We start from the raw sequence: 17,568 nt of genomic DNA on the forward strand, positions 1-17,568 counted from the left end.
TGTCTGGATTCATTATCCGGAAACACTGAAATCACACAGACTAAACAGATGACCAGGCAAAAGAAAGGCATTGCTTTGCTGTAGCATTTCTTCAACCCAATCTTTTAATTCTCTTTCCTGAGATGCTTTTCCTCAGATTAATCTTTATCTTTTCTCACAAGTAGAATTTTTTTTAAAAACTGCTCTAGATTATTATAAATGGAAATCATATTTCCAGATTGAACTTTCTGGCTGTGTTATGAAAAGATGCTCTGTTTATGTTTCAGTTTAACTCTGATATTTTAATTCATTGTATCTATGATATAATTCATCTGAAGAAGTCCAAAGAGTAGAAGAGGCAAGAGATCAAAGAGTAGAAGAGGCAAGAGATCAAAGAGAAGAAGAGGCAAGAGATCAAAGAGCAACTCTCTTCTTCCCCCTGTACCTTTTGATGGCACTATTTGTGTTAGGTATCATTCCATCAAGACTTGTTTTTTTTTAAATAAGCTAGACTTAAAGGGGGAGTTTTGCAGGTAGTGGCTTTAACAGGCACAAGTTAAAAATATTTAGGCTTACATATTTAAGCTTTGCACTGAGAACAAGAGGTGGAAACAGCTGCCTGTCTATATAATGCTCCTAGTAACTTTTTCAGACTGAAAGCAGAGTTTATATTATTAATATTATTTATGCAGCATTGTAGGTCTGCATCAGGCTTTACAGAAATGAAAGTAGAAACGCTCCCTACCCCAGAAAACATATAATATAAAGGCCTGATCCTGCTAATTGCTCAGCAACCTTAATTTCCAATGCAGTCTGGGGTTCAGCACCTCTGACCAGACTCTGCAATTTGCAGCATCAAATTAAGCAAACACAGGGACAGATAACGGACAAAGCTGGTGGGAGAGACAGGAGGGATGAGGGTTTCAACAAACCAAGATAATGTGATCTGAACTGTTAACTGTGTGCAGCCCACACACTTCGGGTAGGACATATGACTGTATTTATTTCAAAGAGAAGCTTGAGAAAAAATGTGAAAGAGAAGCCCTAGGAGTGGAGGTGTGGTAGAAATCTAGCAAACAGAAACAATTTCAGGCTAGGTTGGGTAAATTGGTGCACTAGGAAAGGGAGGCTGTTATACATCAGGGGCAGTGTATGAAAGGAAGTGCATGGAAGGAGACAAAGAAGAAGAGTGTTGGAGTGAAAAGAGTGTGCTGAGAACAGAGGCATGGGATTGATATGGGAGGTGAGGGCAGACGTGCAGCAAGGTATAGTGCTGTGCAGTTCCAACCACCGTCCTCCCTTCTATACACTTTCCTGCTCTCTCCTTATAACTCTTTCAACATCTCACCCATTTTTTTTGGACTTTGATGCTATCCAGACAAGACTGGAGGTGGAGGAGGTGATGGCAGCTGTATCCCTCTTACAACCTTTAGTCTAGTGACTAGGGTGCTCAGTTGGGATGGAGAAGACCCCAGTTTGAATCCCTACTCTGGTGCCCTAACCACCAGGCTATGGGGTATTCTCTGGTGGGTCTTTCTGAATCTCTCTTGTTGAAGCTGCTCCACGTTGTAAATAATTAAATATTTATTGGAGCAGGGACTTCAACTTGGGTCTCCCACTTCTCTCTCTGGGCTAATAACTAATCAAGGGAGTACGAATGACTCAATAGCCTGGTGATTACAGCACCCACCTGGGAGGAGGGAGATTTGAACCTGTCTCCCTTACAGCCCAGAGGAATGCCTTTTATGCCACGCTAAAGCTTAGTGGTGGGGGGACGGAACATCACATTCCATTCCCCCGTTTTGTGACTCTAGTCCTTTAAAAATGTTCAGAAACAAAACATTTTGGGTTAATGAAACATTTTGTTCGATTCACAACAGACTTTTTTGAATCACTGAAATTAAAAAAAAATCGGATTTACTTCAACCCAAACCATTCTTTTTTTCCAGTTTTTTAGAACTCCCACCAAACCAAAATAATCAGTTATTCACCCAGCTCTACCCAGCCTTGCCTCCAGTAGGTGTTGAACACTCTTCATGCTAGTCTAAAACTTTCTCATTTCCTCTTTCTTACAGACCCTCTAATCTGTGCTCTGCTTCTTACCCAACTGAAATGCCCACAGAACCAGTATCATGGCAATGAGGAGAGGCATTCTAGCTGGGGAGTCAGCAATATAAGAATGCAAGAGAAACTAACACCACTGTGGCAAGAATGTGTGTGTGGAGGAGAAAAGACAAACGGAAGTGGTGCTCTGTTGTCTCAGCTTCCTTGTCAGTGAGTACCTGCATGTCACTCCATTACTGATGTTCACGCAAGTTCCAGACACAGGGAGAAACACACATTGCAATAAAGGTGCTGATATGCTGTACACACTCACATGCACAGCACAATTATAGCACTACATTATTCCAGTTTTACCTCAGTTTAAGTATAGTTACACTGAAGTAAAACTGGAGTAATATAGGGTATATTTATACAGCAATAAAATACCTGTGGCTGGCCTGGATCAACTGACTCGGGTTTGGAGGTTATAAAATTGCAGTGTAGACATACAGGCTTGGGCTGGAGCCCAGGTTCTGAGACCCGACAAGGGCTCTAGAAAGTACATCTACACTGCAATTTTATGGCCCCACAGCCTGAGCCCCATGAGCCCAAGTCCACGGACCCAGGCCTGCCACAGCTGTGCTGTGGGTCTTTTATCACAGCATGTACCCATAGTGGTGAATCTGGCCCAAAACATTTTCCTATATATATCATATTTTACAGTCTTTTTTGTGATAGAGAAATCGAAAGAAGTGAAGACAGTATTGGCCCTTTTCTTATTCTGAGGGCATCAGTTTCCACAAACCTTTCGAATGACGACTGCCTCATTTAGATGAAGTACTTCATTTTGCCTTGCTAGAGTGTGGAAATCCTAAACTTGTGCCTAAACTCAGGTTTACTTACAAGCTGTGCAATAAATCAAAGCTACAGCAAGTGGTCCTAGTTAGTGCTTTAAAGCACCATGATCATATTGCTCCATGGTATTTGGATCCTGACAGGAACCCATTATTGTATACCCTAGAAACAGATGCAAACTGTTTCATGTGAAGTACCAACGATCACCTCACATATATATGTGTAACCTAACAATAACTACAGTACATTCTATGAATAAGGACTTTGTAATATTACCTGACTAAAGGCATGAAGTACTTGAGTTACTTCTTGTGAATACGGACATTCGGAATAGTTTTCATCTGCCCAGCGTCCTGTCCGGTTACATTTACGCCATGCCTTTGACTCTTCTGCTCCATTGTGGAGGGAAATGGAGCTAAATGAATACTGAAGACAGGGGTGATAAGCAGTTATCCCAGCTAGAGTTTTGGGCCATCTATGAGGAGGATAATAATAAGCAATTTGAACTTGACATGCCTTATTTAGAACCAATTTACAATGTGGCAGCAATATGGCAGAACATTTGAAAAAAACCTGTCAGTACAAAGTAATAATTTAAAACATTTTATTTTCTAAAAATAGCTTCCTGTTTTTGTGCTTTTTGGTACATTACTTTGTTTTCTTGGGAAATGCCAAAAATACACTAACCCAGAGTCTGGCAGTGATGAAAACTGGCAACTGATTTGTTCTAATGAGGCGTTTGGTTGTTAAAAATATATATATATTGATGGCATCTTTCCTCCATTTGTGTCTATGAAGCTTTCTAAGAGCAGAGCTAAAGAGCACAGAACTATCTGGAAATGCAACAGATTTGCATTTGCAAATTTGAGATTTGCATCTGTTATTAAAAACCAAGTGGAAAATGCTCCAAAAAGGGATGGCCATTTGTACTGCTGATTTTGGCCCAAAGCCACAGAAGGGAAGATCATGAGTTCACTTGCAAGCTCCCCCTTCTGCCTTAAGCATGTGGAAACCAATCTATTGGGGGTCTGCAGAACTTGGGATCCATGGGTGAGGAGGGTGCTAAGCCCCAGGTGAAATGGGACAGTTATGCTCTAGCAGGTTTCACCTAAAAAGTATAGTGGATAAGCCAGTGTAAGTTGTACACGAGTTCCTCCGCTTTGCTGTCAAGTCACTCCTGGAAACAGAACTCATAGGGCAACAGCAGTCAGCACAGCTCAACTAGGCTAGAGGGGACCAGTAGGCAATACAGTGTCTCTGTACTGCTACTGTATTCTCAAGAGCCTCACAAATCCCAGGGAATCTGAAACTTTTGGGGCTGAATCCTGTGCCATTTACAGGGCAGTGGGGACAAAATGTGTTCAAATGATTAAAAGGGGAAATTAGAAGGAAACATAACTACAATCTCACAGATTGCCACAAGTACTTCTTTTCTTTTTACAATCTCACAGAGTTTCAGATGCCTTCATAAGTTTGGAGAGGATCAGGCCCTTTTGCATATATCTAATGAGCCTCCTAGTCTTGGTCAACAGACTTGGACTAGGAGGGCTTGGGTCTAATTGTTACATCAGTATAATTTCAACTGAGGATATGTCTATACCGCATTTTGGAATGAGTTTCCCAGCCTGGTTCGACAGACTGAGGATAGTGGGGCTCATACTAATGCTCTAAAACCAACGGTGTAGACAGTGCTTTGAAGTTGCAGCTCAAGTTGGAGCTTGGGCTCTGAAGTCTAGGAAGGGGCAGGAGCTTCACAATCTGAGCTGCAACTTCAAAACACTGTCTACACCGTTGTTTTTAGAGCACCATTATGAGCCCTACTAGCCTGAGTCTGTCGAACCAGGCTGGGAGACTCACTCCAAAATGCAGTGTAGACATATCCTCAGTTGAAATTATACTGATGTAATCATTAGACCTAAGCAGTCATACAAGTACTCAGCTTCCCAGTGACGTAGTAGCACACCTCGATTATTAATGTTTAGATTAACATGTAAATTAACCCTTTTTACTTGTGCTCTGTAGATTGATTTGAACACTAGTACATAATATGCTGACAGGTTCTGAGCCATCCACATCTTTTCAATTCCAAAGAAAGCTAAGCCAAGAAGAAAAATTATCTTCCTTTTCCACAGCTGACAAATCAATGAAATAACTCATCACACAGAGCAAAAACATTGGACACAAAATGAAACATGAACAGAGTTGTGGGGAAAAAAAGAAAAAGAAAATACCACATATTTTCCTCTTTGCCTTTGAACGGAATGTTACCTTTAGTGAAAGGTAGTGTACTGTATTAGCTAAAGGCCCAGTTCTTACCTCAAACATAAAATCGATGAGGCTCCTCAGAAAAGTAAGCACCTAATCTAAGCAAGGCTGGCAGAATCTGACCCTTTAGGATTAGGAATAATGCAGTATAAAGCTTTTACCTTTAGCATTTAAGAACAGACTTATAGTTAGTGGAAAGCAAAGTACAGCATCACACAAAATATCACTTAGTTCATAGGATCAGTTCACACTGATTCACAATGCATAAAATTCTTATTGCAATTATAAATACCACCTGGGCCTGCCAACTAAAAGAACCAACCTTCGACAGCATTTATTGCTTCTCTGCCCAGAAGTACTTTTTAGGCAGTACTTCTTAGTTTTGCTTTTGTGGACGATATCTTTCTATCTACGTATTTGCTATGATATCAAAACCTCAAAGATCTTTCCATGAAAAATTACTGGCACGTTAGCTACATCTCAGAGGAGAAACCTTTGAAACAAGCTTCATGTGTTAATGCTAAATTTGCTCAAAAGAAGTTCTCTATAATTTTACATTAATTCCCTTCAAATGGCAAAAGAATCCATGGATTCAAGATACTTTTGATCTATGCTTCAAAACTAAATTTGTCTGGACTTTCTGAAAGATGATCAATAAGGAGAGAAACATGCATTCCTGTTCCTTTGATTTATATAAAAAGGCAAAATGCCCTTGGTGTTAGTTTGAGACACTATGTAGAAATTTATATATCTTTTATTTATAAATTTTATTTATATTTATTTATAAATAAAAGAATGATATTTACTGGCAAGTGTATAATAGGCCTCTTAAAGTTGCCATTTGAAAGCTGCATTGTGTGGCACTCAGTACAATTTTATATAATCTATTTCAAAAATGGTTCATTAAAAAGCACCCACAATTCATCTTTTTGGGGCTGGACAGAAAGGTAGTTTTGCCAGTAACAAATAAACCCAACAAGCTCTACTTGAGACTTTTAAAGGAATCCAAGAGATTTAGCTATGTGTCTTCCATTAATTTCAATATTTTCCTTGAAATTTGTGGTGAAGCAAAAAAGTATGTTTTGGGGTGGGTTTTTTTGGAGAATTGTGAAAAGAATCTTTGGTGGCAGTAAGTTTTCCTTCTCCACACAGCTCTATCAGTGTTGTACCATAAGTGAAAGCCAGAAGCAAAGTACCAAAAAAAATTAGTCATTCTCACAGTTTAAGGATAAATTAAAAGAGAAGATATTTATTCCAGTTAGAAGCTTGTACAGAGAGCACTTAGCTCCCACAGGGAAAGCTCCCTGCCCACCTTACTTTTCTTTTAATTAATTATGCAACATCAACCCTTATCATAATCAACCTGGCAACAAGTTACCTTCTTGCTCTTTGGGGACTATTACACATTGGTGTTACTCAGTCGTGGCCCGCCCCTGCCCCCCGGGACTCCTGCCCTATCCAACCCCCTCGCGTTCCTTGACGCCCCCCACAGGACCCCTGCACCATCCACCCCCCTCCCCTGTCCCCTGACTGCCCCAGAACCAGGCAGGAGGGTCTCGTGGGCTACCATAGTGGGTGCCCACCGCGTCCCGCCCCTAAGAGCCAGAGGACCTGCTGAGGTGAGGTGGGGAGTCCCGGCAGTGCTTACTTGGGGCGGCTCCCAGGAAGCATCCAGCAGGTCCCTCTGGCTCCTAGAAGCAGGATAGCGTAGCTGGGGGGGGAGCAGGGGAAGTGGCCATTCCCCCCACTGATCACATTAAAAGTGGCGCCTTAGGCGCCGACTCTGTGGGTGCTCCAGGACTGGAGCACCCATGGGGAAAATTTGTTAGGTGCAGAGGACCCACGACAGCTTCCTGCCCCACGCCCAGCTCCAGCTCACCTCCTCCCCTGAACGTGCCGCCCTGCTCTGCTTCTCCGCCCCCACTTCCCCGCAAATCAGCTGTTCGTGTGGGAAGCTGGGGAGTGCTGAGAAGCAAGCGGCAGCTTCAAGCTCAGGCCCAGGGAGGCGGAGGTGAGCTGGGGCGGGGAGCAGTTCCCCTGCACGCTCCCCCCCCCCCCGGGTTACCTGCTGCACTGTGGGTGTCCCTCCTCGCGCCTCCCCGTCCCAGCTCACCTCTGCTTCACCTTCGCCACCCTGGGCCTGAGTGCGAAGCTGCCTCCTGCTTCTCAGTCCTCCCCGGCTTCCCGTGCGAACAGCTGATTCGTGGGAAGCTTGGGGGTGGGGTGGGATGGAGAAGCAGATTGAGGCGGCACGTTCACGGGAGGAGGCGGAGCGGAGGTGAGGTGAGGGGCCGGGTGAGGAACTGCTGGTGGGTGCTCTGCACCTACCAAATTTTCTCCATGGGTGCTCCAGTCCCAGAACACCACAAAGGTGGTGCCTAAGGCACCACTTTTGGCTGGTTGTTAAATTTAAAAGTCCTTTTAGAACCGGTTGTCCCTCTTCTAAATTTAACAACCAGTTCCAGCGAACCAGTATGAACCAGCTCCAGCTCACCACTGGTGTTACTGCAGGACAGGTTAAAAAAAACTTATCTTAGAGTTTTATATTCATCACCATCATATTTCAACTTCTCCCACTTAAAATCTCTAGCAATAGTGGAATCCCTACAGATTTCATGAAGTCTCTGGTTCTCCTCCATTTTGGAAGTTAAAAACTTCTTAAAACATATCATGTGATTAAACTGGAGTTAAATCATAAGTTACATTTGGTCACCTCTTTGTGCAGATTACAGGTTTAATATGTAATTTTAGGGGGAATGTCTACCCAAATGCAACTAATGTATTTAATCTCTTTCAAAATACAATTTGTGAGTAATATTCATATTTATTTAAAAGAACAAGTTTTTCTGAAAGCTGGGTTAAGTATTCTATTAATATTTTTTTCAAATTTTATTATATATTACTAGGTATTTTGGGAACTTGGGTACTATATTCATAAAAAGTCATCTCAAGCAATCTGTTTGTTTATCTGAACAGTTTTCACTTTAAATTTTTAGTACCTCCAGTGGAATATTCCGTAACAGTTGTATGCTATTTACTGCTCCTAATACACCTGAGCAAAACAATTTGAACTGGAATGGATTCATCAGAAGTATATTGAAGATTATATCTTTTAATGTTTTAGTGCAGTGGTTATTGACTTATTCTTTACTATGATACTGTGTTACAACAAAAAAAAGAGTCCCAGAAGTTTTCAGAGCCTTCTCCCATTTAGCCATAATGGAAAGGAAGGCAGTCACGATCCCCCGAAACCTTCCATGCCTCAGGTTGAGAACCCATACTATACTACAAGCATTATAACAGTTTTTTTCATAATGCATTCTATGGACCACAGAGCACTTGCTGGTGGTCCTCAGAGATCTGGCTAGTCACAGGGTGTTGGTTCTTCCTCCTACTAAATCACATTAAAAAGACAGCAAAAACTAAGTGAGATACTTTCCTAAAGTTCCTTTTCCACATGAGCACGTGTTGTAGTTGCCACAAGGATATTTATATAAATCATGGATGAGAGGGAAAACAGTCCACAGGTTAATTTCTTGCATCAATATGAGGTCCTTGCTGAGAAAATGTTTAAGAATCTGTTGTAAGTAATGTGTCCAGGATGAATTTACAGATCCATTTTATAGAGGACAAAGGCCTTTGCTTTCTTCATGTTTGTATATTTTAAACTTAGAGGAAATCATACCTGAAATCTCCTTTATTATTAATTATTCTTTCTTCAGGGCAGTAGGGTGCTGCTGTTTCTAATACCACAATTTCTACATGCTTAGTACTGGTTCCATAAGAGTTGTTGATCAGACACTCCCAATCTCCAGTCGCACCAATGTCAATGCTGGACAAGATAAGCTCACTATATGTATATATAAAAAAATAAAATACAAATTATTGACCACACCTAATCTATGCACAGGTAGACATTTGTTACTTGAAAAAAATGAAGTTATCTTTTAGGGCTTTACAACAAAAATACAAACCCATTTGTGTATGTGTATTGCAGTAGAGACAGAGGAACATGGTGATTTGGTATGAAGTTTTCATCAGCATAAATTTGGATTAGCTGTTCTGACCATGAGTGACAAAGCCACAGATATTTGTACAGGTCATCCCAAATGAGTATCAGTTACATACAAAAAGCTACATAAAAAGAATGTTATTTAAGCTGCAAAGTCAAACAACTGAAAGTTAGAAAATGCCAGATTTACAGTTGCCACTGCAACCTTAATTTGGCCATGATGTCCTCCTGTCCTCTACCCCACAGCTGTTTTAGGAACTCCAAGGCATTCCCAGTCCAGTGCATGTAGCAGCTGCATGGGCCTGGCTCTTTACAGTTTTCAGTGATTTTGGCAAACTGTCAACGGTTTCCTGAGGAATGCAAACTAGAACATGAAAATGATATTTTTTTTAGTATTGTGCAACTCAGGAACATCTGAATGGCATTTCAAGGGACAAAGAAAAGGCATTTGTAAAGCCAGGGGCTTCTCATTGTTGAATATGAAAAAGACTTCCTTTCAAACAGTGGAGGATGTTGCTACTTGTCCAAAAAAAAAAAAAAAGGGGCACACAAACCCTTATACCGGAGTATTAAGAAACCTAAATATATGGGTTGCTATCAACATCCTCAATATTGAAACTTCTGTGCAGTACCACACCAAACTAACATGTTGACTCCGTATGACAAATATTCTACAGGGTTTGGGGAATTATTTTAGAACCATTTCTAAATTTTATTGATACTATTTTTCATAGACTTCCGCATGTCAGCCCAGCTTCTCTTAGTATAATGAGTGAACCCTTTATCCCATTGAAGTTAAAGGGAATGTTACCATTGACTTCAACAGGACCAAGATTTCACCCAATGAGTGCAATTCCATAGATCTTATAAACAAAAAATTCTAACTATTAAATTTTTGGAAGCAAATTCTACATGTAAGTCCTTATTAAAGATGCACTTCTGCTGTGCTACATACAGCAAATATTCTTGGTTTGAGTCCTTCCTACAACAAATCTACTTGGAAACAAACAAACATTGTTCCCCTTTTTCTAACTTGTGTGTCTGTCCTTACACTGGGAGATTCTTGTGTCATGGCCCATCCCTTTCAGAATTTCTGGGAGGCGCCTTGTTAATTATAGTCACTAACAAACAAACAAACAAATAATAAAACACTTTTAAAAGGTACCTAAAACGTTTATTTACATAATTCATATTAATATTTAAAGGTGTAAAGTGTCATGATCTACCATGAAAAATTTACACCATTGAAAAAAGCTTGCTTTCTGATAAACAAATCACAAAATATTAGACTGTAAATCTGTCACTGATCCAGAACTGAATATTGCTCATTCTGATCCTCAAGGAAGGGCATTTCTAGAAAGAAATTCTAGATTTCAAAAGGAATTGGGAGGGTGGAAAAGGCAACATCTCCCTGAAAATATTTATTGTTTTACAAAAATGACAGCTGTTCAAACATGTTCAGTGACTTGGAATGTTAGTTGTTCTGGAAGAAATGGATTATGGGCAGAATGCAGGGCAGGTGATAAATGTACATGATAAAACAACATCACATAGTTCAGTAACTGTCAAACCGGTATCAAAACAAAATTTGAGGTAGTTAAAACAAGACCTTATTGGTAGGTATTTGGTGGTCCTCCAAGTTATCTGTAATGAGTTTGACAATTTTTAAAGGCAATGTGTAGTAAAAAGAATTATACCAGTTATTGAATTTTGTCATCTTAAACTTGATAAATTTCCACTTCCTTTCAACTTAAATCATGATGAATAAATTAAATCACAACACATTAGCTGCATGAAGGTGTCCAATTTCCTCACATATAAACTAGTTGGACAGATACTTTCATCTATATAAAAATGGACTACAACTGATTGATTCACTCAGCAACCTATATTCCCATTTTTTCCCCATAAACAATGGAGGACGACCGTCTCAGCTAGTCACTTCAATATCATTAACCAGTTGATAATGATTCCTAAATTAAATTTACTCTTTCAGACCACAAATATTTTCACATCAACTTCACAGTCAGCTGGGGACAAAAACTTCAAGCTGGTTGAAAAATTTCCATTGAAACTGTTTTTCAATAAAACAACGTTGTTTTTTTTTAAAAAAAAATGACCTCACAGTAGCATTGGGGCAGAATAACTTCTGAAATGCGTAGAATATGTGACAGTCAGATGAGCTAACTTATTGATATAATTGATAAAAAAGCAGATGAGATCACTGTTAAGGTTTTGCATTTGAGTACAAGTTTGATGAAGCTGAAGTTGCTTTTGGGTATCTGCTGGATACAGATGTGAAAGCCTTATGGGGGTACTGGACTGCATTATCAACAGCATTATGGGGAATATGAAGGTGGAAAGGAATGTACATGTCTTTCCCCTTAACTTCTTATTTGCATTCTTTTAAGGTTCTGATTGCATGAAGTTTTGCCACAATCTTAACTACTAACATAGTACTTAACTAAACATAGTCTTTGTTTGCTAATTAAGTTAACTCAATTTTCACACAGCTCCGTAGGCAAATATTTACTAGGATAACATCAGCCCTTGCATTAGAAGTACAAGAGATCTGCTTTCTCCGAGATCATATGAAGATGCTGACATTCAGACTCATTTAGCCTTCTATGAGCCTTGACTAATGGTGGACAAAATAAAAGGCCAGATCCAGCGTTAAGCAAAGCAGAAGACCCTGCATAATGACTAGGGTACGAATTACCATCTGGCCATGGCAAATTAAGAATTAATTTATATTCCTCTAGGAACATTTTGGGTAGTGAGCCCAATGGTGAAATTGTTCATTTTCTTACCATCTGGATATAACAAATGATTAATTGATTTTATTTCCCCTAGAGGCTTTTTGGGAACTGGTCAAGTAGAGAAACCTTTTACATTCTTAAAAAGAGAAGTCTGTAAATTGTCCTGCCACTCAACTTGATGCCTTAAACATTTTTTCACCTATAATCCTTAGCAACTTCAGGTTTCTGGAAGACTTTAAGGAAAGCATGGGTCTGTACAGAATTTTAAACTTCTTTGTAAATCTTTCCAGGAGGTACACTGCTTATGCTGTGTCTTGGCATTATTATAGTAGCCTTCTCAAAAGGTTCCAATAATAATAACAGTGTTTTTTGGCTCCTAATAACAGGCTGCTCTTGAGCTTTCTTGAGGATGGTGGTGAGTCTTGGCAACAGGTAGAAACTCTCAGTCCCCACATGAGCCTAGAAGAATGCTGAATTTAGGCAGCTTGATCAGAGTGGAATCAAGACATGAGGAGGATGGAGGCTTCTGGTCCGTCCTGTTCACAAGAGATGCATTTAGTTGTGCCTCTAGCTGCCATCTCTTCTTCAGACACCTTGCTTATCCCACAAAGGCTGAGGATCATTCCCACGAGTTCACTCAGCAGACCTTGTGGCAGTAGTGAGGTTTCCAAGGGGTGAAGCAGAGGACAGAAAGAGCCCACTGCAGCCGGCATCATGCCTTTCCTAAAATTGGAATGGATTCTCTCTCTCTTCTTGAGAAGTGCATTAGTTGCCATTTCCAATAGAAACTTGTGACATGCCACGAGGTACAGTGCAGGAAAGCCTAGGTGTTCACAAGAGGGGATTACTGCAATTTGGAATGGAAGTGTTCTGACAGGAAAGTTGCCTGATGAGGTCAAAGGGCCGAGTAGCACAAATGCTGTTTAATTTATCATGCACCTTATAACACAGAACCTTAAAAGCAAGGAAGAGGATTGTAGTGGGGTTCACTCAGAGGCCAGCTGGCTCAGTGGACATGCTGTGGCACAACAGTCTCCAAAGTCCAGAGGGATAGGGGGCTTTGTCAGGCAATCTCAGTGTCTGACAGCCAAGTTACAGTCTATCCTTCTCTATGTTGGACGGGGGCAGAGGGAAGAGTAAGGAGACCCGGGTGATCCCTCTGCACATGGTCCCAGCCCAGAGCCCAAGGGATGTGTCTGTCCCCTCTGGCTGATACCCCAGACCAGCTCCCCTGGGCCACCTCCAACCCCCCCACCACCACCCACCGGATTTCTTCATTTGGGGAATGGCACAGCCCTCTGCTTCCCTCCTGACAGAAGGTTGTTCAAGCAGTCTCAGTGATTCAGATAGTCAGCTGGGGCTTCCCAGCTCATTTCACAGTGTTCAATGATTTCCTCCTTGTCAGGGAGAAGGGGAGAGAAAAAGGGGTCAGGTTTCAGTATGACTGACTGGGTCTCACTCACAGTTCTTCCCCTGTGTATTCCTAGAAGATACTAAATGGCTTCCTCCCTGGATACAGCCTCTTTTTCACTTTCCCCGCAGCTTGATTGCCAGAGTCCCATTTCAAACAGGTCACCTATTTGGAGCATGCTCTGCAGCTGCTGAGGGCCAGGGCTTTCTTGGCCCAGTACTGTTCCATCACCCCTTTAGTCTTAGTGAGGGGTCTGCAAACCTCATCACAAGGATATACATATTTTCTCCTCTTTGTGCTGGGAGAACTCATGCATGATAGGAGTCCTCTCTCAAATTTAATGATTGACATGCTGGAAAATTAACCACAATATGCAACTGAAACTATTCTATGAAAAGTCATTATAATACCCTGCAGTGTTGGTCATTGCTAAGTGAGGAAGCTTAATACAGGCAGAAAGCATATCCATTTAATCAGTTAACTTATGGCAAAACATTTTCATTTGAAGCATAGATTTTCTTCATTATAGCTATGCATAACTAATTAGGCAGATCGGAACTAGGTCATGTTTTGTAGAGTTACTCATTTCTTGTCCCCAAGTAATACCTTAGCAACATTTATCTTACATTCTGATAGTCATTTACATGTCAGAAAAAAACAACCACCAAGGGAGGGGGGAGACTACAGCAGCCTATTTTGATAATCTTTCCTTCAGAAAGGTTTTAGAATCTGACCTAATTTCCTGTATAACACTGCAAGAACCAAACTCCGTACAGGGGAAAAACCAAAATAAATTATTGGAACATGAACAGGGTTTTAATTTTTGTGGCACTCTTCTTCAAACAGACAGTCAGACGCAGAGAATTGGTTTCCACAATTTAGGCAAAAAGCCGGCATAGCCTATATCCAACCCAAGCCTCCATCAATTATTAATACTAACAAATAATTTAAAAAATGATGATCCCTGGAGTCTGCTGCTCCTTGGAATGCAGTCTTTCATAGGGGATAAAAGGTTAAAGCATGGAAAATCAAAAGACAATGTGCAAGTCTGGGCATTTAAAACAAATTTATATTGCTAATCTGATCTCTCTGACAAATTGTCAGAATTGCCCATGAAATAAATATCTTTAGAGAACTGATGGACTTTTAAAGAAAATGTGTGTCAGGAAGCAGCAAGAGAAGGGGAAGATTAAAGTACTTATTCAGGGTCTTCTATGCAACACAGAAGAGGTCTAGCAAATATATTCCAGGTATAATCAATTTGTCAAAGTCATAGCAAATTCAATACACTGTATTTTCTATTTCTTCTGATCAAATATATAAAACACTTTACTAATCATTTAATTCAATCTATGTGTTGAAAAAACAGACACTCAAAATATTGAATATATTAAACATTAAGTTTTATTGTGATTTAAATAGTGCCTAACATGCTACACTGTGGATTAAATGTAAGAGATGTTAATGGAGTGGAGAAAATGATCTATTGCTGCATTACAATAAAAATATGTTGACAAAAATAAGACATATACCTTCAACACAGGAAACAAATGATCCTGGAGATTAGTTTTATTTCTGTTATTCAAATGAATGATACTGACTGAAGAGACACCAACGGTCAACATTGTCATAGGATAATACGCTCCATCTGCCACCAAGTACTTAGCCAAAGGTGAAGTATATATTTTCAAAGTAGGGATCAGTGATTCTGTGACTCAGTGTACAGTTCCATTGAAATACTTTCTCATAAATAAGATAATAAATACAGAATTATTAATATTGGAGACAATGAGAAATCTGACTGTCTGTAACACATGACAGATTAGCTTTTTTAATCTCGAAGCCCATCAGATATATTCAGAGCCCAGATATCCAGCTGTAGCTAAGGAGTGCTCAAAGGGCTGCATGCAAAAGTGGTCTTATGCCTCCTGGAGCCAATCTGTACCAATCCATTCATCAGGAGGGCAAGCTGCTCTAATTTCTCCCAGCAACCAGAGTTAGCTGGGACATAAGAGAGCCTTGCCCACATAGAACTTGTCAAAAGAGCAGGTACAGGCCACGAAAGGATTCCCCTAGGTTGGGTAAATCATCTGACAACTGGGTTTGTACCAGCAGAGTGTTATAAAGCTGCCCTAACAGGGCAGGATGCGGCCTGGTGTTTTTTTAAAGTATACTGTACATTTATTAATTAACCAATGGTTCAGTAGTTGAAAGGTTTGGGGGAGGCGTGTAGTTTGTTTTATTGCTTAAAAAAATATCAGCAGACAATAGTCAGCTATCTTGGAATTTGTTCGACTGCCACAGCAGTTGGTTGGTACAATGCAGCTAGACCTGTTGTACAATTTCCATTTGCTCTCAGAGTAGTAGTATTCTATAGACTGGAATATTGTATCCTGAGAAAGTTTTATTCCATTTGCATAGTTCTTGTGACTTGTGCACTAGGAGAGATTTTCAGACAAAAATATCATTGTGACAATCAGTCCAACAGAGTCAAAATTGCATAAAAAGCTTTTTAAGTAAAAACATTTCCGATATGATTCACGAGAAGCGTTAACCTCTTTTTGATGATTCTTGATTACTTGATTACAGGCCTTTGGGACTAGCCAGAAAAAGGCAATGCTCAGTTCACTACACTAACTAATTTTTTTAATTTGAAATTATTTCTTTCTCAAGTTTGTAGTTCAAATGCTTGCACAGCAGTATGGCTGAAGTGGGGCTGCTATCTAATCACTTGTACTTATGAATATTGAAATGTAACAATTTATGAATGCTGTATGAAACCTGGTCAGAGAGGGTTTTGGGGTCAGAAGATTTGCCTGTGTGAATGCATTGATTTAGCAAGAGAAGGCTATGGGAATAACAAACAGGTAAGCAATCCAATGACTTCCCAGATAAGAACATCTAGGTAGACACCTGAAAGACAATGGGGCAAACTGTTGACTTCAAAAATCCTGTCTCCAATATGTTAGACATCTTGTTTTGCCAGAGTGGGGAGTTGCCAGATCAAAGGGCTTTAAATAGTCAAAAAGTGTCTTGATTCCTGCCAGGGTGGTGAGTTGCCAAGGGCTGCTCAGAATGTTCTCAATGAGCCTTGACAGGCTCAGATTCCCTGTGGGGCTTGTGTGGGGAACAGTGTGCACTACCTGCACCCTCCAGTCCAGACCAACTCTTTCTCCACACACAGATCCAGACTTGATATGCTGCTGATGGCTTGTGGGTGGGGGAAGTGAGGGAAGGGGAGATCAGTGCCACAGAGGCAGCTGACCCTTCCACCATTCCATGCTGGAAGATTCAATTGTGCAGGGTCCCCTCTAAGAACATCTCATAGGGAGATGAGTGGGCCCCAAGATAGCTAACAGTTCCTATTTTCTTTAGGAAACAAGAATTGTTTTTAGCCTTTCAGCCAAAACTTTACACTTAACAATACTTGTTTTGATTAATGTTCTTATCTCTTAATATTTCAGTATTCTCAAAATTAAGCAGTCAGATAGTATATCACAAGACAACTTTTTGCAGTTGCCTTTATTCCATCAAACAAGTAGAAAGTACCATATCTGCCCCTATTGTTTTCCACAGGATTTGTACATTTAGTTCAAGAATTTATTTTACACTATCTCAAGTCTTTAATAAGTTACAAACGGTAAATTGTCTCCCTTGTCATTGGATTTTATTTAATCAATTCAGATTATTTCAGAAAAATCCTAACATTACTCTTCCAATTAATTAATGTGAAAACTCTCTTGTTCTTTGCAGATAATTAAGCCCTAAGTCTGTATCCTTCCAAAAAAACTGCACTGATTTTTAACATTTTTTTAAAGTCTAAAAACACTGTGTGAGACGCGATTCTTTTCTAAAAGTATTAGCAATAAGGACTTTTTGTGCTTTCAGTATCCTTTGTCTGTTGCACAGTCTGAAGTTTAAGGCAATCTCAAAATGGTGTAGGAGCATTCATTTACAAGTTAAATGGGTTTTTGCTTTGCTAAGTCATTTACCTAGCTGTTCAGCAATTAAGCATCAAATAGAACTCAAGATTGCTGCTCAAATGATGCACAAATAAAATATCAGCACTATACAATTTCTGTTGATTACCACTGGCCTCTCAATATGCCCTTTAGCTGCTCATCCATCACCAAGAAGTAACTGACAGCAGTACATAAAGTCCTTCTCAAAAGTCTATTGGATGAATCAGATTTCTTGGTCTCTCCTCTTATCCTCACAACTGTTGTCTTTTTGTCTTGCCTAGA

General features: G+C 40.1%; 1 protein-coding gene across 1 annotated transcript in view; it reads right to left on the reverse strand.

The window, feature by feature from the left end:
- Positions 1-17,568, reverse strand: part of ADGRA1 (adhesion G protein-coupled receptor A1) — a 474,014-nt gene that overhangs the window by 199,452 nt on the left and 256,994 nt on the right. Inside the window, exons 8-9 of the mRNA XM_038411116.2 lie at positions 8,828-8,992; positions 3,154-3,352 (exon numbers count right to left, since the gene is read on the reverse strand). Coding sequence (XP_038267044.1) covers positions 3,154-3,352; positions 8,828-8,992 — 364 coding nt within the window. The remainder of the gene's footprint in view (positions 1-3,153; positions 3,353-8,827; positions 8,993-17,568) is intronic.

This window comes from Dermochelys coriacea, chromosome 7 (assembly GCF_009764565.3).
Source record: "Dermochelys coriacea isolate rDerCor1 chromosome 7, rDerCor1.pri.v4, whole genome shotgun sequence".
NCBI lineage: Eukaryota > Metazoa > Chordata > Testudines > Dermochelyidae > Dermochelys > Dermochelys coriacea.